The following is a 23,589-nucleotide window of genomic DNA, read 5'->3' as shown; positions in this document are numbered from 1 at the left end:
AGCCAGTGGGTCATTTTGTTTTATATTCAAGATTGCAGCATCTGCAGTCTTTCATAACGCCACCCGACTGCTACCCAGACATGGAAATGCCATGAAATCAATCTTCAAAACTAAGAGATTGAAATTACGTCAACCAAATTTGTTATTCGCCTTTTCTGCAATTCGTGCACAGGAGCTGAACTGAACTGAACTGAACTGAACTGAACTGAACTGAACTGAACTGCCTGTCCCTGATTGCCCTGAAAGAAAAGTGGTAATCCAATACCTTCGATCACTTGCACAGGAAATATTCCAACAACGTTATGAAGTGGTGATTTCAGTATTTAGATACAGTGACTGAACTGTGATATATTTCCAGGTCAGGGTGGTTATGCTCTTGCCAATTGCCACATTTTCCTTTCTCCACTTACAAGTAGAAGTTGGGAATTGCTGTACAAATTAATTGCATGTTAATGATTGGCATGCACTGTAGCCACAGTATTCTAGTGGTGGAAGGAATTAAGATTCGGTGACAGAAGAAAACAGACTGCTTTGTTCTAGATGGTGTCAACTTCATTGAACGTTGGAGCTGCACTCATCCAAGCAGGTGGAGAGCATTTCACTGACTTATACCTCGCAGATGGTGGTAAGTCTTTGGGAAATCAGGAGATGAGTTATTTGCCACAGTATTATCATTATTTGTTTGGTCCACCAAAAATAGTAAAAGAGAGTGCTACCTTATGCTGATAGCCAGTATTTCCATTATTCAACTGGTCCAGTTGAGCATCTGGTCAATGCTGATGTTTGTAGTGGAAGGTTGGCAATGAATGTAAAGAATTAGTGGTTAGACGTTAGATGTTGGAAACTGGTCATGACTGGCATTTTTGTGCCAGTTATGTTATTTTGCTGAATGTTTCCTGGATCTTGCTGCAGGCAGACATGAAGTGGCTTCACTTGCTGAAGAGTTGCAAATGAAATTGAAAATTGTGCACACATCAGTGAAAATCCCGCCTTCTGACACTATGATGAAGCAAATGGTTGCAATTGGTTGGGCTGAGCACACAGTCCTGAGGAACTCCTGCAGTGACAATCGGTCACCAACAACAATAATCACCTTCCTTTGAGTAGGGTATGATCCCAACCTTTGTTCTCTTTAAAGCCCATTGTCTTTAGTTTTACAAGGGTTCCTGACATCACACTTGGTCAAATGCTGCCTTGATGTGAAAGGTAGCCATTCTCACTTCACCTCAGGAATTCTGTTCTGGACCACATTAGCACCAAAGCTGTAGTGTTCAATCAACTGCATTAAGCTTTTCAGAAAGCAGATGATGGATTAGGTCCCGCACGGTATCCTGAGAGAACCATCCACATGAATCGAACACAACTGCACTTTTCTGTAAACAAAAAGTCTTGAGAAAAAAGTAAAAGATGGAAAGCGGAAGGGAAAGAGAAAGAAGTTAAAAGGGGGAGTTAATGTGCTATTTGTAGAATTGCATGTTTGCAATGGTAAAGGGAAAGCAGGATGGGATGTACGATTGTGCCAAAAGGACACAAAGTGTAAGTCAGCAGGCCAGGCAGCATCTCTGGAGAATATGGATAGGTGAAGAGAAATGGTGGTGGTGTAGGTGAGTTCAAAATTACCTAAAATTGGAGAATTCAACATTCATGCCGTTGGTTTGTAAACTGCCCAAGCAGAATATGAGGTGATGTTCCTTGTAATTACAAGATAAATCTATGGAGTCGGAGGGTAGATGCAGTGCAAGAATGAAAGGGGAGATTTTATTACAGTATTCACGTTTCCAAGAGGACCAGTATGATAAAAAGCACATTTGACATTTCATAAAGTTGGCCACAGAAATCTCAAATGCAAGATTTAAGAGGAAAAGTTCAGTGATACGTTTAGTTTAATTAGGAGGGCAAGGAAAATACTTCCTATAAAAAAAGCAATGACAAAGCCTAAGAGGATTCAAGTGCAAACTGACATGAACTGAAGAAAGGCGATAAGGGATTGTGGAATGCATGTTTATTTTTAAGTTTCAAATGAACATCTATACCATAAAGTTATTCAGCAGCCCTGGGCATTGGTAATTCCCTCTGAATGGATTCATTGCAATTTCCTCTGGAATAAACCTCACTCAGCTTCAACAACAATGACAGTATTCATTGATATAAACAGCCTAAGTTATTATCAGGGCATTTCAGGAAATGTAAGACGCATTGCCTACATTTATTTTCTATCCAAACACATTGATGGCAAGCAATGTCCCTCATTACTGGCTCATATTCAGAAAATTTAGAACATCACTCATCTTCTAAAAGCCTATTCCAAGAACATGTCCAAAGTACATCACTTCTTCTATCTATGTCAAGCACCAGGTAGCACCGAGGCAACGATAATCAAACATTAACTCTGCTTGAATGGAGACTCTCAATGGATGCTTGACTCTTGAATCCTCAGGCATATTTAATTCCCTGGCTCAATCATATCCAGAGATCCCACAGGCATCAAAGTCACACCAGGCATATATCAGGGAAGCACACATTGACATCATGAGCTGGGAAGACCTGGCTACCACATGAGATCCTCTCTTGAAGATAAAACATGTCGAGCCTGAAGCCAACAAGCAAAAGTGTAGAAAGGGAAGGAAACCCCAGGCAGTGGACCTGTTCACCTACATGGAAACGTCTGCAGCTTCCGTGCATGAAACGGTGGGTCTTAGCTCAGACTACTGCATCTCCCTCAGCATTCACTAATGAACCACTGAATCCACGTGTCACTGGACATGACGAAATATAGTTAAATAAAACCAAAGAATAGAAACATAGAAAATAGGTGCAGGAGTAGGCCATTCGGTCCTTCGAGCCAGCACTGCCATTCAATATGATCATTGCTGATCATCCAACTCAGTATCCTGTACCTGCCTTCTCTCCATACCCCCTGATCTCTTTAGCCACAAGGGCCACATCTAACTCCCTCTTAAATATAGCCAATGAACTGGCCTCAACTACCTACTGTGGCAGAGAATTCCACAGAGTCACCACTCTGTGTGAAAAAAAACTTTCTCATCTCGTTCCTAAAAGACTTCCCCCTTATCCTTAAACTGTGACCCCTTGTTCTGGACTTCCCCAACATCGGGAACAATCTTCCTGCATCTAGCCTGTCCAACCCCTTAAGAATTTTGTAAGTTTCTATAAGATCCCCCCTCAATCTTCTAAATTCCAGCGAGTACAAGCCGAGTCTATCCAGTCTTTCTTCATATGAAAGTCCTGCCATGCCAGGAATCAATCTGGTGAACCTTCTCTGTACTCCCTCTATGGCAAGAATGTCTTTCCTCAGATTAGGAGACCAAAACTGTACACAATACTCCAGGTGTGGTCTCACCAATGCCCTGTACAACTGCAGCAGAACCTCCCTGCTCCTATACTCAAATCCCCTCGCTATGAATGCCAACATACCATTCACTTTCTTCACTGCCTGCTGCACCTGCATGCCTACTTTCAATGACTGGTGTACCACGACACCCAGGTCTAGATCAAGAACAAACCATCTAAATGAGTTGTGAGGTAGACACAAAAATCCTGGAGTAACTCGGGCAGCATCTCTGAAGAGAAAGAATGGGTGACGTTTCGGGTCGAGACCCTTCTTCAGAATGATGTCAGGGGAGTGGGTGGGACAGAGATAGAATGTAGTCGGAGACAGTAAATTGGTGGGAGAACTTGGAAGGGGGAGATGATGGAGAGAGAGGGAAAGCAATGGCTATTTGAAGTTAGAGAAATCAATGTTCATACCGCTGGGGTGCAAGCAAGCGAAACAAAATATGGGATGCTGTTCCAGCAATTTACGCTGGGCCTTTGGGGCACTGGGTCTTTGTTGGGTCAGAATCCTGGAACGGAACAGCACTGTGGGAAAACATGCACCAGCAAGCGACAAAGACCAGACTTGACAGAACCAAAAGAAAAAAGCATCTAAAAGAAAATCATTCAAAAATACTCATTGAGTCCAAAGTATCATTGACTTTGAAATATTGTTGACTTGGAAAGATGCTCGATAATTTTGTTTCTCTTTCTTTCACACTCCTCAAGGATGAAGCAGAAACTGATGACAATCGGGAGTACTAGCAGGAGATGAAGATCACATTTGATGGATTACATAGAAGACGACCGTAATCATTTCTTTCTGCTTTTGCTCTCATGCAGTACATCATGAGAGATCAGACCTCTATGTACTATCAAATATCCTGTCCAATTCCAGTCACAGCAAGGTGCAGGCGGCAAAGATATATTTGACTTAAATTGTCAATCGTCAGTTCTGACAAAGGGTTTTCGATCTGAAATGTTAACTGTTTCTCTTCCCAGAGATGTGGCCTGAGCTGCTGACTATTTCCAGTAGTTTCTATCAATGTCAGACTGATATTTAGTCAATTCTTTATATAAGATATATCAAAGCATTTAATAGTCTACTGCATTTCTCCAAGTTGCCGAAACAATTACTGAAACTCTCAAGTTGTGATACAGCAAAATAGACTGCAACATATGGGGAATTCACAGTAAGGGATAGCGAGGTTCAACTGACACCTTGCAATGTATTGTTGGCCAGGCACCAAAATCAGCATTGAACCACTATAGTTATTGGAGCATCTTGCCAGTGCCAACTGTGAGTTCATTAGCTGGAGGCTTCAGTTTGGGAACGACAACATGACTGGTTGGATGCAGTTAAAGCTGTCCTTCTATGAATGAAGTTGCCCGGGGAAACCAAGTTTGGCGCAGCACCACAGACGAGAGTCCTGGGGCAGTGTTGGAAAGCTGCAAGCACTTTTTGCAGGGTCTAAGAGGTCCATGAAAAACTATGTTTAGAAGCCATGAGAAGCAAATATTCACCACGGCCATTTGCCAAGGGAATTAGATACCATGCAGGAATAAATTCAATGACCTTAAGTATGTTGTCAAGGTTAGAGCACAAAGTGCTTCTTCAGACTGAGACTGGACTCTGACCGAAAATGTCACCTATCCATGTGCTCTCGAGATGCTATCTGACCCGTTGAGTTACTCTAGCACTTGTGCTCTACAAAAGATTCTAGCATCTGCAGTCCTTGTGCCCCCAAGTTGGGAAGGTTGGTGGATATATGTTCCAATCCAAATGCATCTCTAAATCAGGCACTAGTTAATTCTCCGCAACTCCAACTCTCAACCACTAATAATCTCCATCGATCAATACTCATTCCTTGCATGCATGAGTCCCTCAGTCATTTAATACTGTCACAAGTCTCACATCTATGTCCCATGGCCGTCACATACTGGCAGCCCTTGCCCAATCTGCAGGCAGTAGATGGGCACTTTAAATCAAACTGTTAGAGATGCCCTGTGCCTTCTGAAAGTGTTCATCCATTGCACTGTGGATTTAAGGTAAGGTCCAGCTGCTCCACACAGTTCCAGTGGATGTTCTCTGCCCACGTGCTAACTAATGATCCCACTTTCTTGAAGTTTGTAACACCTCATGTATCTCTCTTCACAGATGCTGTCAGACCCAATGGGTATTTCCAGTATTTTCTGTTTTCCTGCCAGCATGTTAACTTACTTGATATTTTCTTTGTGTGCACAATAATTGTTTTCTTTAAAATCTCTAAAAAAATTAAACCTGTACTCACATTATGAGGCATTACTTTGCAAATTTTTGCAAATGTAAGGTTGTTAGCAACATTCAGACAGACAGACGATAGGTATTCCTGCACTGTGCTAAACTGCAAAAGACTCAACAGATATGCATAGCACATTAAAAGCTCACATTTTGTGCAACGCAAACTCATACACCGTCCAAGTCTCATCCCAGAGCCCAGCATCACCCTGTCCTTCAGGGGTTTGCCTGCTATGGTGCATGACAACAATGTATTCCAACCTCAGTGTAAAATAACAGCACAATTCAAGAAAACCAACTCAAGAATGCAACGCCTCAAACAATTTTCTAAATGCACGGAATCAACAAGCCGATCTGCTTTTAATGCATGTGTCATCAATTTAAAACCTAATTAGTTTGCTGATTACTGCACTAAATTCTATGTTTATGAATCAATAATGCACTTGCAATTAAATTATTGGTCAACCAACTTGTTAATGCGTATTTGTGATTTTTTTTCAAATTCACCTACAAATTCATATTTTAATGATAGCTTAACAATTTGTTTGACATAATGCAGAGAGATTTTAGTAAACAATAATAATATTTTTTAAATGTAAGTGAGAAAAAGATTCACTGGGCAGGCACAGGATATTGTTGAAATGGTGCTGCTGAAGACTCGGCTTCAAGACCTACAGAACACCGTGAGTTACTGATTTCTGCAAGCTAACAGTACCGCGTTCCAATAAATCACACCTTTCAAAGCCATGCTTTTCTCGATTTTAATCACAGGTCATTAGTTATGGAGGAAAACCGGCAGCCTTGTGGGGTTTTGCTTGCCAGAAGAGGGATTTCAGGTTCCAATCTTGAGGTCCCAGCTTCAGAACTACACCAATTTTTATTTTAATTGCAGGTCATTAATCTTTATTTCCCATTTAAAATGTACTGTTTTATTTTCACACCATTTCTTTTCACTTGTACTTAAACATCTGTTGTTATTTAATCAGGGCAAGTAATTTTATTTCATCCTGTATATTAAAATAACACAATTGCTTCTGGTTAAGAAAAGCTTTGATTTTATAACCCCATTCTTTTCATATCTCCTCTCCCAAAAAAACCCTGTCATTTTCTCCCATCCTGCAAAGGACTCACACTCCTCTAATTCAGGTCCCTGAAAATGATCACACTTAACCGCTTCACAAGTGGTGGCCTTTCCATCAGATACTAAACTCTGGAACCTCTCCATTAATTCCTTCTACCACTCCTTTAACTTGTTCCCCAACCTTTACCTGTTTGACTAAACTGCCCTTGCATTTCCTTATTGCCCTGTGTCAAATCGTGCATGATAACACATCTTTAGAAATGCCTTTGGAATGTGTTACAGTACTGAAGGCACTACATAAATGCCTGTTGATGTTTTGTAAAGACTTCTGTTTTGTATTGTAACAATGAGCCATTGTAAATGTGACTCTCTAAAAGGCCAACACCACTAAATTAAATCATTCAATAACATTGATGCACTGCCACAGAACAGTCAACAAAGCAGGCAATTGACATTAGAAATGGGAGAACAAATGGTTTTGTGAAAAAGCCTTATTTTAAACAGATGCATAATTGTGGCCTCATTTTTAGTTCTTACAAAATGTGAATGTATAACTGAGCTATAGCGAACTGTAATAAAATCCATTGCAAATCTTAATGCAAAACTGCTGCAATCCATGCAGTGCTTTTGGGGAAAAAATTGCATGAACTTTACTGATTTGGGCTGTTGAACGATTTTGTTCTCCGACGAAGGCTAGCCTCATTTTTTAACCCATAACTAAAACCCTGCTTGGTATGAGCTGGGCATATTGGGATACATTTGCTTTCAATGAATGGATACATCACGGATATATCCATAATCTGCAACCCATTATACACATTCCCAATTGATCGCCATTGTTCAACTACAACCACAGCAGATTTTAAAGATATAATTACATTTATATTCTTACTATCAGCTGGACAAAGTATTAGAGACAACAATGGCTATCCGGGTATGGAGCAAAAAGATATAGGTAAGATCCTGCATGAATATGGTATTCCTAGAGTCATATAACATGAAAAGAGGTCCTTCGGTCCAACTTGCCCATGCTGACCAAGATGCCCCATCTGCATTATTCCCACCTGCCTTAGTTCGGCCCATATCCCTCTAAACCTTTCCTATCCACGAACCTGTTGAAATGTCCATAAATGTTGTTATAGTACCTGCCTCAGCTACTTCCTCTGGCAGTTCGTTTCATATACCCAGCAACCTCTGAGTGAAAAAGTCTCCCATTAGCTTCCAATCTTTCCCCTCTCACCTTAAAGTTATGTCCTCAAATTCTTGATTCCCCTACCCTGGGTAAAATACACTGTGCATTCACCCTATCTGCCCACCTAATGATTATCCACACCTCCATAAGATCAATCTTTAGCCTCCTGTGCTCCAAATAATAAAGTCCTAGCTTGCCCAACCTCTCCTTATAGCTCCTAATAGCTCAGCCTCTCAAGTCTTGGCAAGATTCTCATAAATCATCTGCCCTTATTGACAAAGGAAATAGACTTTATAATTGGAAGCAAGGGAAGAGATTGCTGGTGTTCTGACTGAACATGTGTCAGAGGGCATAGAACTGCACATCACAGGCCACACCCTTTGGCCCACAATGTCTGTGTTAAACTAATCTCCTCTGTTTGTGAACCATAAAACCTCCATTCCTTGAAGAAGGGTCTCGACCCGAAACATCACCCATTCCTTCTCTCCAGAGATGCTGCCTGTCCTGCTAAGTTACTCCAGCATTTTGTGTCTACCTCCATTCCCTGCATATCCACATGCCTATCTAAGAACCTCTTCAGCTTCACTATCGTATCTGTTTCCACCACCACCCATTGCGGGTGTTCCAGGCATCCACCACTCTCGCTGTAAAAAAATGAGATTTTTAAAACTTCTATGGGTATGTGAGATATCATATTATGAAGGGCAGCAAATGAGATCCCCTTTTTCAAGAAAGGCAGCAAGGAAAAATGTGATTGCCATAAACCTGTGAACCAGGGAAGATGCTGGGAAAATTCCGAGGGAGAGAATTAATAGCACTTGGAAAGGCAGGGAACAAGTAAACCGCCAACACGGCCTTGTCAGGGGTAGATCCTGTCAGATTAATTTGAGCAAGTTCTTTGAAGAGCGAACAACTTGTGTCAATAAGGGCAGGGCAGTCTGTCAATGCAATTTGCATGGACATTAAAAGGCCTTTAGCAAGGTCCAAGATGGGATTTAATTTTGGATCCACAGTAAATTGGCAAACAAGATCCAAAATTAGCTTGGCAAAAGGAAATAGAGGGTGAGTATGGCAAGTTCTATTTTTGACAAATGGATGTCTTTGACTATTGGTATCCCACATGGATTGATGCTGAGACCCTTGCAGTTTGTCAAATGCGTGAATGACTTTGGATGTGAATGTTATGGCACGGGAAGAATGCAGACAAGATTCACCAGGAGAATTCAACAGGTTCGCTGACAGCATTGAAGAAATGTCCATGTGTGCACTTGCAGAGGTCCGATATAGAGGGGTATGAACCAGGTTTTGGGCAATGGGATTAATACTGGAGGGCACCCGCTGCTTGGCATTGACAAGTTGGGTCGAACGGCCTGTTTCCACGTTGTCTGATTCTGTGACTCAAACTTAAATTCAGCAGTTTCATATCAACACATTAATCCTCAGTTTATTTCTGCAGTTGCAGACTCTGCAGTTTATTTCCTGTTGACTATTTTTACCAGCACAGGTTAAACATTTTTATTTGGAATTAAATCGTGGAGGAGTAACTTGGGAAACATGGTTATTAAAACTTTCAATTAGTGCTGATTTATTACAAGGAGATTAGCACATTTGGCTGAGAATCTGTGGCAGTGGGACAGCAGCCGAACCAAATAGTGAATGGCACTCAAACAAGCACAGAATGACTGCACTGTGTCACCCTGTAGAGAAAGCTTCTGTTTGTTAACCATTTCTGAATAAAACCAAATACATGTTCATTCGATGTTACATTGGATTTGATAGTGGACTTGGTTCTGCAGCCTTCAAATTTAACTAATTTTATAAAGGACAGAGGTAAAACAGTGCCTCGATAGTGAGAAGCTGCTTTGGCGTCAACTGCTAACATCAGTACCATCATGCAATGCAGCCACATTGTTAATTATTTGTTTCTCAGATTAATCTCACTGTCAACGGGAGGGAGTGGTGGGAGGGATTTGAAAAAAGGAATCCTGGTAACAAGTTTCTTTATTGTTGCAAAAGAACTCTGTTGCTCTTGCTCTGATCTGCAGTCTTTTAAGGTGAAATTTAATGCTGTTAGAAGCAAAGAGGTAAAACCACAACAAAATCTCAGTCGGGCTGAGGTACCAAACCACAATGTGGAACATGGTGACAAATCATCTGATGTAATTTCCAACCTGGGGCCTATTCTACAAGATGTCCCCACACAAGAGAAAACATCTGAGAAATAATTCTCCAGCAGACTTCCAAACAATGAGATCGATGAAGTTTAGTTGAGTTTAGTTCAGAGATGTGGCATGGAAATAGGCCCTTTGGCCCACCGTCCACACAGATCATCAATCACCCAATCACATTAGTCCTATGTTATACCACTTTCTTATCCACTCCCTACACATTAGGAGCAATATTTATTTCACAGAGGCCAATGAACCTACAGACCTGCACATCTATGGGATGTGGGGGGAAATCGAAGCACTCAGAGGGTCTAAAGATGTAAAGTGGTGCAGCGATGTAGTTGCTGCCTTACAGCACCAGAGACCCAGGTTTAATCTTGATTACAAGTGCTGACTGTATGGAGTTTGTATATTCTCCATTGACTACGTGGGTTTTCTCCGGCTGAACCAGATTCCTCCCACATTCCAAAGATGTGCAGGTTTTTAGGTTAAGCGACTTTGTAAATTGTCCCTGGTCTGTAGGATAGAACTAATGTACGGCTGATCGGTGGCCGGAACGGACTCAGTGGGCCGAAGGGCCTGTTTCCACTCAGAATCCCTAAACTAAATTAATTAATTGGACTACAAATTATCATTAGTTCTGGTTAGTGGTAGAGGAATAAAAGGGATATTGATGGGGGTGTGTATGTGAGCGAGAAGTAATTACAGGGCCAAAGGGAAGATAAGGAGATGGGAATGGGATTGATGGGAATGGGAATTCTCTTGGGAGCCCACAAAGACTTGGTGGGCTGAATGGCCTCCTTCTGTAAATAAACAAAATGATAAAGCTGTGCAAGGAACAATGTCAGTCGATGCTCATCTGAGGTGAAAATTGTGCGGTCACGGGTCACGGAGGTGACCCCTGGAGGTTCGGGATTGAAACGAGCAAGAAATAATCAATGGAAACTGGCTCCTCGCACGGCTTGGGGCAGGGGGAAGGTTGATGGGAATACAAACCCTTCTCACCCATATCAACCTATTACTTGCCAGGCTTTGTCCCACCCCCACCTCTTTACCAGCTTTCTCCCCCCAACTACAGTCTGAAGAACAGTCCCAACTCAAAACATCGCCTAACCATGTCGTCCAGAGTATTTATTCACAAAATGCTGGAGTAACTCAGCAAGTCAGGCAGCATCTCAGGAGAGAAGGAATGGGCAACGTTTCGGGTCAAGACCCTTCTTCAGACTGATGTCAGGGGGGGCGGGACAAAGGAAGGATATAGGTGGAGACAGGAAGATAGAGGGAGAACTGGGAAGGGGAAGGGGAAGAGAGGGACAGAGGAACTATCTAAAGTTGGAGAAGTCAATGTTCATACCGCTGGGCTACAAGCTGCCCATGAGAAATATGAGGTGCTGTTCCTCCAATTTCCGGTGGGCCTCACTATGGCACTGGAGGAGGCCCATGACAGAAAGGTCAGACTAGGAGTGGGAGGGGGAGTTGAAGTGCTCAGCCACCGGGAGATCAGGTTGGTTAAGGCGCAACTCCATCCAAGGACCCAAACAGTCTTTCCAGGTGAGACAGAGGTTCACCTGCACCTCCTCCAACCTCACCTATTGCATCCGCTGCTCTAGATGTCAATTTTTAATGCCTCGGTATGTCGTCCAGAGATGTTGCCTGACCTGTTTGAGTTACTCCAACACTTTGCATTTTACTCAAGAAATAGTCATTATCACATATCACACTGGGAAAAGCCCATTTCCAATCACGGATCACTGAAATAAATAGCACTACACAGTCAGATCTCTGCATCATTCCATCAGAGCAGTCGAAGATGTGTTCCATTTGCAAAAACAGGAACCAAAAGTCAGGTGTGAACCTGCACTCTTGTTCAACTTTCAGATTTCCAGGATTGAAGGGGGCGAGTGCAGAACCTGGAACTTCATTCGCACCCTCTCAGAGTGGAAACTGAAAACAGACAAGGCTGTGATGAGAAACAACAAAAATGTTCACAGCAGTTAGCACTGTGATGCTGGTCCCACTTCCAACTGAGCAAAGGTATGAAAATTGACAGTGAGAGATCCAACGATTGGTTTTGTACGTCCCCACACACATTCTTTTATAACCTTTGGATATGTTTAATATGAGAATGTGCAGGAGGACCGGAGCAGCAGAAGGGCGTGAATTTAATGGCTAACCTGGACTTACCTTCAGCATGAGCGTGGAGTAAGAAGCACAGGAACACAACCAGTGTCCTGATTTTATGCATTATCCGACAGCTTGGCACCAGCAGTCTTTGCCAGCCTCGTTCTCACTGTCTTACAAGCTGCTGCAAGTAAGTGCAGTCTGATACTATCGATGCGTGTTCAGAACCTGCAAAACACAAAAAATAAAGAGAAACAAAAATTAGACATTTTTTCTTTGCAACATCCTGCGACATCTTTGAGGTAGTTAAATCTGGTCATTCATCTGAACACAATAGCCAGCAATGCCCAACATGCCCAGAGAACAAATTTATAAAAGGACATTGTACCAGGTAAAGCATCATTCCACTGCAGGAATCCTTGTAGCTCATAGGCAGGCATTGTGTAAAATAAAGACGAAACAATAAGAAGCCAATATCCTGATCGAGTTTTGAATTCCATTTCATCAGCCGGACTCCATTTTCATCTCGCTGTACATCCCCCAATGCGAACAGATGAATTACGATTACGTAAATACCCAGCACACAAGGAGTGGGCATGGGTATTCTTCAGCCTCCCCAGGCATCACACCAGAATAGTAAGTGACGGGTGAAGTCCTGTTCTGTTGCTCTCAATCCACATCTTGAACAGCAAACCCCAATAGCCTGATGCCTCTTAACGTTCTCAGTCCTGTTGCATTTTATCCAGGTGACATGGAAAGCGCATGCAAGAGGGAGGAGACTATGGAGGGCAGTGTGCATCATACACAGATGGGGGGTCCTGAATTGGTGCCAGCTTCCCACACAGAGCAAGCAGAGAGTTGCTCCTGTTATTGACGTACCAATATCATGTCCCAGAATCAATGCTGAGTGCGTTTTACGCCGGCCTGTCATCTCCAATACACAAATACATTTTTCACGCTCAATTTTCAAGATGGTATTCCAAAGATTCAGCAGCATGAAGGCGTTTTGCTTAAATAACAGGGTAAAATGTGAGGCAGAAATCGCGGCTGACATTGCGCTAACAACAGAGGCACTATATCACAGCAAATGTGCCAGCCTGTTATCATTGACCTGTCACCTATCTAAAGTAGAATGGTAATAAAATGTTTGCAAGTGAATTATTATATAATTATCTCTGATCAGATCACTGTTGCACTGACAGTAAAAAAATTTTTTTACACATTGTAGGTGCAAAAGGATCCTTCCAAGCATGTTTGCGAGCTGGGTATATAAACTCTTACAATCAGATTTAAAAAAAATGCTACAGCTTTCTCACTGGAGCAAATAAATGGACAAGTTTCAACAGAAATATTCCAAACAAATGGCCATGACCCCACAGTACAGTACGTACGTCTACACTAAGTAGTGGATGGTTGTTTCATTTTCAAAAGTTCATAAGTCCCAGGTGCAGAATTAGGCCATTCGGCCCATCAAGTCGACTCTGCAATTTAGTCGTGGCTGATGTATCTTTCCTTCTCAACCCCATTCTCCTACCTTCTCCCCGTAACCTTTGGCACCCTTACTAATCAAGACGCTGTCAATATCCGCTTTAAAAATACCCAATGACTTGGCCTCCACAGACATCGGTGGCAATGAATTCCACAGATTCACCACCCTTCAGCTGAAGTAATTCCTCCTGATCTCCTTTCTAAAAGTATGCCCTTTTATTCTAATGCTGTGCCCTCTGAATCTAGGCTCTCTCACAAATGGAAACATTCTCTCCAACATTCACTCCATCTACGCCTTTCAATATTCGGTAAGTTTCAATGAGGTCCCCCCTCATCCTTCTAGGCTCCAGTGAGTATAGGACCAGAGCCGTCAAATGCTCATCAGATGTTAATAGAAACATAGAAACATAGAAAATAGGTGCAGGAGTAGGCCATTCGGCCCTTCGAGCCTGCACCGCCATTCAATATGATCATGGCTGATCATCCAACTCAGTATCCCGTCCCTGCCTTCTCTCCATACCCCCTGATCCCGTTAGCCACAAGGGCCACATCCAACTCCCTCTTAAATATAGCCAATGAACTGGCCTCAACTACCTTCTGTGGCAGAGAATTCCACAGATTCACCACTCTGTGTGAAAAAAAACTTTGGTTGGATGAAGAGTGAGATATTGGATGAGAAAATGGCAGAATGGCAGGAATGGAGTTTAGAATAAGGAGGAATGAGAAACTAAAGAGAGAAGTTAAAAGTGAAAAGAAATTATTTCAAACATACAGCACAGAAAAGGGCCTTTTTAACCCATTCTAATCCCATTTGCCTGCATTTAGATACAGCTTGCAAACAGGCCTTTCGGCCCACCATCCACTTCGACCATCAATCGGCCCATGCCCATCTCAACCTTTCCCATCCATATACCAATCTAAATGACTTTTAATCATTGCCATTGTACTCACGTCTGCAGCTTCCTCTGGCAACTCTTTCCCTATCGGCTATACCCTCTGCCCCTCAGATAGGGTTGCCAGGATATCCCGTACTTTGTGCTAAATTTGTTTGTCCCGTAAGGGACCACCCTTGTCCCGTATTAGGCCCAGGGGGCGCTGTCAGCCCGGACACTGTAGGCCCGGACACTGTAGGCCTGGGGGCCGATGTATGCCCTGACAGTGTAGGCTAACGGAGTGTGTTCGGGAAGCGGGGCCGAATGTGTTTGCCTAATGGAGGTTGCGTAGCAACCTGCCTCCCAGCCCGGGCGGCCGCCATTGGTGGAGCGGGAGCACGTGGCCGCTGGCTGGGTGAGGTCATGAGGGGTGCGGGCGGTGACGTCACCTTGTCCCGTATTTGGGAGTGAGGAAGTTGGCAACCCTAACCTCAGACCTCCTGTACCTTTCTTCTCCTCTCACCCTAAACCTGTGCCTTCTAGTTCTGGCCTCTCTTACCCTGGGATAAAGATTTGACTTTCTATCCTATCTATGCTCCTCATAATTCTGTAAACATGTATCAGGCCTCCTACATTCCAGTGAGAATAAACCCAGTCAATGTGTTTTTTCTTTATAACTACAACCCTCTATACTAAGCAACATCCTGGTGTGTATGAAGGAACTGCAGATGCTGGTTTATGCTGGAGGGACACAAAATGCTGAAGTAACTCAGCGGGTCAGGCAGCATCTCTGGTGAAAAAGAATAGGTGACGTTTCGGATCGGAATGCTTCTTCAGACTCCCTCTGTCTATCTCTGCCTACCTCTGCAGTATCCCAATATCTGGTGAATCTTTATACAACCAAGAAAAAAAGTAGGTGACATTTCATGTCGGTCCTTGATTTAATATTTGGGTGGGAAGTTCCCATCGTGATGTTGCAGCTGAATCAGCATCGATGAAGAGAGCCTTCACCGCGTCTGCAGAGTTCCGCTGGAAAAACACTTAACAATTTGGATTAGGCACTGCAGATGATTACTAGCAATGCTGGTGGCCTGCTTCTCTGAGCTGACCCCAGCTTATTCAGACACTTGAACTGTGGAGCACCCAGGTTAAAACAGCATGAGCCTCAGCGAGGCAGAAAGCGTTCAAAAGAACTATGAGCAAAGTCGTGCAGAGACATGGTCCCACTATCCCTACTCACAGCGCTGACTGAAACATCACATTTAACTTAAGCAACAAGGCAGTCTACAACAGCTTCATGCACAATCACAAGAAAATTTAAGTTCTCCAAGAAACAGACATTGACACTTATACCATGTGAAACAGAGCAAAACTGCATGATTCATTTGATTTTCAAGTCCAGCAACATCGAATAAAGATGTTCACTAGTTTATATTTGAATGTCGGGTCAGGGTGGAGATGGCAAGTTCCTCTGGGGATTACACGTTGACAACATTGTCAACAGAATTTCACTCCATCCTTTATGAATACAAAGTTAAGAAAAAATAAGTTCAACTGAAAAGTTGAGCAGCACAGTGGAATTGCGCCCGGTTTCGATCCTGACTACGGGTGCTGTCTGTATGGATTTTGTACGTCCTCCCTGTAAGTGTGTGGGTTTTTTCTGGCTGCTCCGGTTTCCTCCCACACTCCAAAGACATGTGGGTTTGTAAGTTAATTGGCTTCTGTAAATTGACCCCAGTGTGTAGAATCGAACGTGTGTATGGGATGATCGCGGGTCGGCTGGGACCTAGTGGGCTGAAGAGCCTGTTTCCACACTGTATCTCTTAAATTTAAAGTGGTTACCTTCCTATTCTCAGAAAACAGAAGGTGCATTCCTGAGTTGGGACTGCCAAAGAACAATGGCCAAAGGAAATATTCCCAAAATCGCAGAATCTAATGCCTGAGCTAAAATTCACATGTCTAAAACTCGAGCTAAAATCTGGCATGCCTCAAAAATATTCTCCATGGAGGTCAAACTTAAAATACAGTGATTTTATATATCCATCATTTTGGGTTTATACTTTGTTTTATTACTTACATAACATCTAACTTTGATTTAAATGTACCCAGTTTCACTCAATCAGTCAAAATGGGGACTGATCTGAAATTTCTCCCTTTTCTGGTGGTAAAACAATTCATCCTTCCATCCACCTAAAAACGTGATGTGGCTCTTTTGAGCACATCCCTTGATGTTCCTGCTCCATCGCTTCCCACCAATCAAGAGGGCAGGGTGCAAATCTACTGCAGATTTTGATCAGCTTTACTCTTGGTTCAGCCAGGTACCCTGCGCAGTAGCGCTGTAGATTACACATGAGTCTGCACCAGAGTGCAATGAAATTCCTTGTTCATTTGAAACTCAGAGCAAACAGTATACATACAGTGATGATAAATATAATAATGAATACTACACTGCGAGACTGCAGAACGGTGCAAGATTGTAGTCCGAAAACCACAGTGCAAAATAATATAAAAGTACCGTAACAAAATAACTAAATGAGGTAGAGTCCAGGAATGTGGTTTGTCGGAAATTATCAGTTCAGGAGTTGGATTTCAGAGGGGAAGAAGTTGTTCTCAAGTCTGGACGAGTGTGCTCTCAAGCTCTTGTATCGTCTCCAAGAAGATAGAAAAGATTACAGGGTAGACACAAAATGCTGGAGTAACTCAGTGGGACAGGCAGCATCTCTGGAGAGAAGGAATGGGTGACAGCAGTTGCCAAACCAAGTTGAGATTCATCCCATTAGAAAACGTTCTGTCGCACCTTCGAGAGAAAGCTCGTGGAAATGCTGAATTTTCTGACACAAGAAAATAAGTACACTGATAGGCTTTATGGAGGAACCAGGATGGGTGCCTGGTTATATGGATGGCATCAACTTGAAAATGCCGACCAACTCCACAGCTGCTCCGTTGATAAGCACAACGTGTAAACCTCCTTGTCTCGTCTTCTTATTTCTCATCCCTGACTTTGAAAAATAACAAGAAACCACACCCACTTGAAGGCTCTCCATGACAATTCTGAAGAAAACTACCGGGGAGAGGCTTAAACGTGATATTCCTCCTTGTTACTAACAGCACTGCACTCCCAATTTGGATAACTGGAGTTGTTTGCAACAAATCAAATTCAGCTTTGTATGAACAAAAATGACAGAGACACACAAGATCGCCTGGGAGGGTCTTGATGGTACGAGTTACAACAAGTGAAACAAATTGCAAATCACTCATTAAGACACAAAATGGTGAAGGATCTCAGTGGGTCAGGCAACAACCCAAGAGAACGTGGATAGGTGACATTTCGTAACACCTATTCGTGTTCTCCAGGGATTCTGCCTGACCCGTTGAGTTACGCCAACATTTTGTGTCTTTCCTTGGTAAAGCAGCATGTGCAATTCCTTGTTTCTGCAAAACACTTGACATATTTTGTCAGGTTATATTTCAAATTAAAATTAAAAGTTTTTCAATGGAAACAGAGTTGATGCGAAATAAATTGGAACTTTCTCTGCAAAATATGCTTTCACTTCCAAGTGTGACTGATGCTCATCAAAGTTGGAGATATTGTTGCTGACAGAATGTGTCCATTCTGGACAGAATGTGTCCATTCTGGACAGAATGTGTCCAAAGGACAGAATGTGTCCATTTCAAGTACCAAGATCAAACTTGGGCAGCTGGATGTCGTGCAACACTCTGACTGAGTCTGAACCATCAGCCATCTATCTATCTTATGGTGACAATATTGTTCTTTTCCCAGATTAGCCCGTTAGAAATTCACCTCAACCAGAAACCTTGCACGTTACAAGCAGAAACACTTCTGTTTGCCACGGATAGATTTGGATCCAGATAAGAAAGGGCAATGGAGAATACATTTTCTCCCAAAGCTGAGTTATTAATGTGCTACCTACCTGCAGAAGATGAATATTTCATGTGAAACTGTGTGAAAGAAAATCGAAGAAAGTTTGTGGGAGATGCTATGCATAATAGCTGATGCTAGAAGAATAAGTTGAAAAACTGATTGAATTAGTCTTTCTTATAAAGCACATTCGTTTGAAAGAACCATAAAGCTGACTAAACAGGTGATTACTCGCACTGGCTCTCAGTTCTTTTCCCATCCATTCTATAACTGAATTTGAAAAATTCTAATAAATCTGATAGAATCCAAAGAAATGGTTGAGGAGGAGGAGGAATTAGTCACAAAGTCACAGCTGACTGATCAGATAAAACTTCTTAAGTTCAAGCCAAAAGACTGTGGATGCTGGATACCCGAAAAGAAACATTGGTAGAATACGCAACAGCCAACATCTCCAGAGAAAGAGATGGTTCAGAGAATTCAGCTTGGTGACCTGTGAAAAGATGCAACAGGCCCATAAGCAACGGGAAGAAAAGTTGGGAAGAGAAGCATTCACAAAATGGATAAACAGGCAGAGGAGGATGCTAAAGGGACAGTGAAGAAATAAATAATGGATCTACAGAATTTGTAATTGTTCAAGAATAATGGGAACTGTGGTTTTGATCTGAAATTGCTGAGCTTAATTTCAACTGCAAATCTTCCAGATGTTCATCAAGGTTGCACTAAGCTTCAACAGAACTGTGCAAAAGGCAAGGGAAGAGGCTGGGTCACAACATTGAAATGTGTCGGGTGAATGAACTTATGGGGACACGCCTATGCATTATGGCTCTCCAGGAAGAGGGGACCATCTTTGAGAGGCGAATACCATGTTCCCAATTGAAAGCAGAATAAGTAAATCACAGTCTCTCCTGGTGGATTGTGTGGGGGCTAGGAAGATGGAAAAGGCAGAAGTGAAAGGGTTGGTGTTATAATTATAGAGTCATAGTGCACAGAAAGAGCCCTTCGTCCACCGTCCTCATGCTGACCATATTTATCTATACGATTCCCATTTCCCAGTAATTGGTCCATAGTCTCTGTGTGTTCACTGTTTGCGTGTTTGTTTGGCTGTTTCTTAAATATTGTGAGAGGTTCTGCCCCCTCCAATCCCTATGTATCTCCTTAACTTGCAAGAAGGTATCTGGGATGGAGAGTCAGTGTTGAAAGTTGATTGAAGATTGAGCCAGAATGCCACATTGGTCTCTTTTGTGATGCTGAAAGAGGTGTGGGTGGAGATGTGTTTGGTGATATTCCACAGGAATTACCTGAAGTGACAGAGGAAGGGCTGTCAAAAGTGGTAGCTGGTGGGATTGACAAAGTGAGCCTACAGTGTTACTGGGAGAGTGTAGAAAGCAGGAGAAAGTGGTATGTGCAGAAATTTGGGCTCCGTCAATCACAAAGGAGAGGAATCTTTAGTGGAGGAAGAATGAAGCCATCTCAGAAACACATGTAAGGGCAAAGATCAAGAAACTGATAGAATGGAATAGATTTCCATGTCTTCATCCATTCACTATCTACATCCTATCAACATCCTCTTGCAGCCTTTCTTCATTCCCCTTCATGTCTCACATTGCTACGGAAACTACATTATTCCATCGTCAATAGTTTAGTTTAATGTAGTTTAATTCAGTTTTGTTTTGTTTATTGTCACGTGTACCGAGGTACAGTGAAAAGCTTTTTGTTGCTTGCTTACCAGTCAGCAGAACGACTATACATGATGACAAACGAGCCATCCATAGTATACAGGCACATGATAAAGGAAATAAAATTGAGTGCATGATAAAGTCCAGTAAAGTCTGTTTCAAGATAGTCTGAGAGTCTCCAGTGAGGTAGAAAGTAGCAACTACAGCACATCTTGAGATTGGCTTTCAGAAGCATAGACTATCACTCAAATTGCATGGAACATGTTTCAAAAGATTGCTGTAAGCATTGAGCCATTTAATAACTAAGAACAGCTTAGAATTGGTTACTTTCTTATTACAATGGTGCACCCCAATATGCCGGAAAGATCTTAACATCTTGATACCTTCTAGCACTGGAAAACTGGGACAAAAAAACGGAGCAAACAAATTCCAACAGCTAAAGCACAGACAAGAGCAATGGAATTTCTTTAACACGAGTTATCTTTCTTTCTTCTGCTCAGTTCCATCAATTCAAACTAAGCCAAAGAAATGTAACCTTCAAATCACCATTAGACCCGAAACGTCACCCATTCCTTCTCTCCTGAGATGCTGCCTGACCTGCTGAGTTACTCCAGCATTTTGTGAAAAGTCTGAAGAAGGGTCTCGACCCGAAACGTCACCCATTCCTTCTCTCCTGAGATGCTGCCTGACCTGCTGTGTTACTCCAGCATTTTGTGAAAATAAATACCTTCGATTTGTACCAGCATCTGCAGTTATTTTCTTACACTTCATGTAATAAAGTGCAGTGATCTCAGAGTATGACATTTATTGGGTCTGTCTAAAACTAGGCAGAAAAGATGGAAGTCGAGCTGAAGAATAATAAACATTTATTTACTTCAATTGAGTGAATGATGACATGGTATGTGGAGAATCAATACTTGGCAAAATAAATCACTGGCACCTTGCAAATGGTACAGCTTTTTTGATAACTTACAAGGTTGCACTCAGACACCTACATGGCATGGAGACATTCATCATAACATTCATTTCCACAAACTGTCTTTCCTTCTTTCCAATATTCTTTGCCTTTTATTTCTCGTTCCTTTCTCTGAGGATGGCCGACATCCCTCACTGCACCATTCCCCAGCTACAATGGTTGCTCTTCATTCGGGGATTTCAATGCCAAACAAGTCTGTGCCATGGTGCTGAGTTCTAGAAGAATAGTCACAGGAAATCACTCGGCATCTACATTCAAGGGAGGCAACTCCAGCCACACGACTTCATCCTTCTGAAGAAAACCCTCTCACCTTTTGCTTCACCATTCAATCGTTCACTACATGATTTGAAGATTTCAATGGACTTCCTCCAAGCTGAATAACCGTTTATTCTACTTGAATAAATAACTCGATACTGCTGCAAAAGTGCCTTTCACCAGTTTAACTTGGCCTCAGCTTGATGCGTTAATCTGAACGTTCCCATGCCATTTGCTGCTTCTTGTGTTTTGACGAGACCTCCTTTGTGCCGAGTTACTTCAATACCGCAGAGGGCACACTTCACGTCTTTTCATGCAGCTCGATGTCAGGGAACAGTTTCAATGTGAAGAAAAAGGGGAATGCAGATGCCAGAATTTGGAACAAAAGACAGAATGCTGGAAGAACTCAGCGGGTCAAGTAGCACCAGTGGAGGCAAAGGGCGACATTTTGGGTCGTCTCCCTGCATCAGTCGAGAAGCAGGCTCTTGATATGAAACATCGGCTTACACCCACAGACTCAACCTTCCAACACTTCCAAAATTTGAATCCCTCTGTTGACCAAACAAGGACAGAGGGATTAAGGCTTAAATACCACATGACTTCTTCTTGACAGCTTTGACTATGGGGTTCTTCATTCAATCAACATTGCTGATTGATGACAAGGCATGAGGATACCACGAGTAGCATACAAGACCTCTTTAAACTTCTTTCTTTTTTTTTGTGTTCAGCATGGTGTATGTAAGTAAATGGTAATCCACCATTTACTGCGGTGCTTTGGAACTGCTCCAGGAATGAAAACATAAATTCTCAGAGCAGGGGAGAAAAGGACCATTTGGCTTGTTGTATTCACACTGACTCTGTGAAAGAGCGATCCAGTTTATCTTCCATCCTAGTTTAATGAGGTTCAATTGGTACTTACGCATTTTATCCAATTTATTTTCAAATGTTTGCACATTTGGTTTGTTTGCACCGAGCTTCTGAATACATTGTTTAAAATTACAGACAGCAAGAGTGCCACTTTTAGCCAATTCATTCAATCTTGTACCACACACATGATCAACACTCCAATAGCCAGCTGGTTTATTGCTCGACCATAAGCAGTACCACAGCCAAGCCCAATTATGTCAATGTCTTTATTCATGTCACCTTTCATGTCACTTCCCTACGTACAGTCAGTTCATGCAGTGAACAGCGAATAGTGAAAGGCTTGGTTAGAGTGGATGTGGAGAGGATGTTTCCTCTCGTGGGAGAGTTTAGGACTAGAGGTCATAGCCTCAGAATTAAAGGACGTTCTTTTAGGAAGGAGATGGTGAGAAATTTCTTTAGTCAGAGGGTGGTGAATCTGTGGAATTCTTTGCCACAGAAGGCTGTGGAGGCCGTTAGTGGAGATATTTAAGGCAGGGATCAATAGATTCTTGATTAGTACAGGTGTCAGAGGTTATGGGGAGAAGGCAGGAGCATGGGGTTAGGTGGTAGAGACAGATCACCCATGATTGAATGGCGGAGTAGACTTGATGGACCAAATTGCCTAATTCTACTTCTATTCCTTAAGACCTTATGCAGCTGAGACAAACCTCAATTTTGGGGAATAGCAAGGAACTGCAGATGCTGGTTTCTATCAAAGATAGACACAAAATGCTGGAGTAACTCAGCAGGTCAGACAGCATCTCTGGAGAGCATGGATAAGCAATGTTCCAGGTCAGAACCTGAAGAAGGGTTCCGACCCGAAACATTGCCTCTCTATGTTCTCCAAAGATGCTGCCTGACCGCTGAGTAACTCTAGCATTTTGTGTTTATCTAGAGGTTTTTTGCTATGTGTTTGAAAAGGCAAACATTCATAGAAGGATGAGGTATTATCGAAAAAGCACTTATTTTCATTTTCCAAGCCTTGAGGCTCTGATTGTGGTAGGTGGGTTATGGGGGGAGGGGGAGGTGAGAGCTGGAGAAATGGATGCACATCCAGGTGGGAAACATTGAATTCTCCAATCTTAGGTAACTAACCAACAAACAACCCCCTGCCCCCTTTTCACCCCTCTCTTCCCTGTGCCTCACCTCACCCACAACCCTGTCCCTTCCACCTACATCTCTTGCTATGGCTTCATATTTCACATCTCATCTCTCCTTATCTCAGTTTTATCTGTTCATCTCTTGCCTTTGTCCAACCATCTGCCAAACAAACCCCCCTCACCTGCATCTACCTATCGCTTGCCTGGGTTTGACCTGCCCCCACATCTCTTCCAGTTTTGTCCCCCCATGTTTCCAGGATGTT

The 23,589-nt window shown here is 42.6% G+C and overlaps 1 protein-coding gene across 29 annotated transcripts in view; it reads right to left on the bottom strand.

The window, feature by feature from the left end:
• The window catches only part of LOC144591791 (receptor-type tyrosine-protein phosphatase delta-like), a 1,768,335-nt gene that overhangs the window by 409,220 nt on the left and 1,335,526 nt on the right, over positions 1-23,589 (bottom strand). For 28 of the 29 annotated variants that reach the window (XM_078395814.1, XM_078395847.1, XM_078395838.1 and 25 more), the window contains one exon: positions 12,237-12,401. In XM_078395814.1, the coding sequence (XP_078251940.1) occupies positions 12,237-12,297 (61 nt within the window). In that variant the 5' untranslated portion in view covers positions 12,298-12,401. Of the gene's footprint in view, positions 1-12,236; positions 12,402-12,561; positions 12,676-23,589 lie in introns of those variants that run through there. The other variant, XM_078395833.1, reaches the window with a different exon arrangement.

Source organism: Rhinoraja longicauda, chromosome 3, assembly GCF_053455715.1.
Source record: "Rhinoraja longicauda isolate Sanriku21f chromosome 3, sRhiLon1.1, whole genome shotgun sequence".
Classification (NCBI taxonomy): Eukaryota; Metazoa; Chordata; class Chondrichthyes; order Rajiformes; family Arhynchobatidae; genus Rhinoraja; species Rhinoraja longicauda.
Note: the sequence above shows the minus strand (reverse complement) of the source record. Positions and strands in the feature narration are given on the sequence as shown.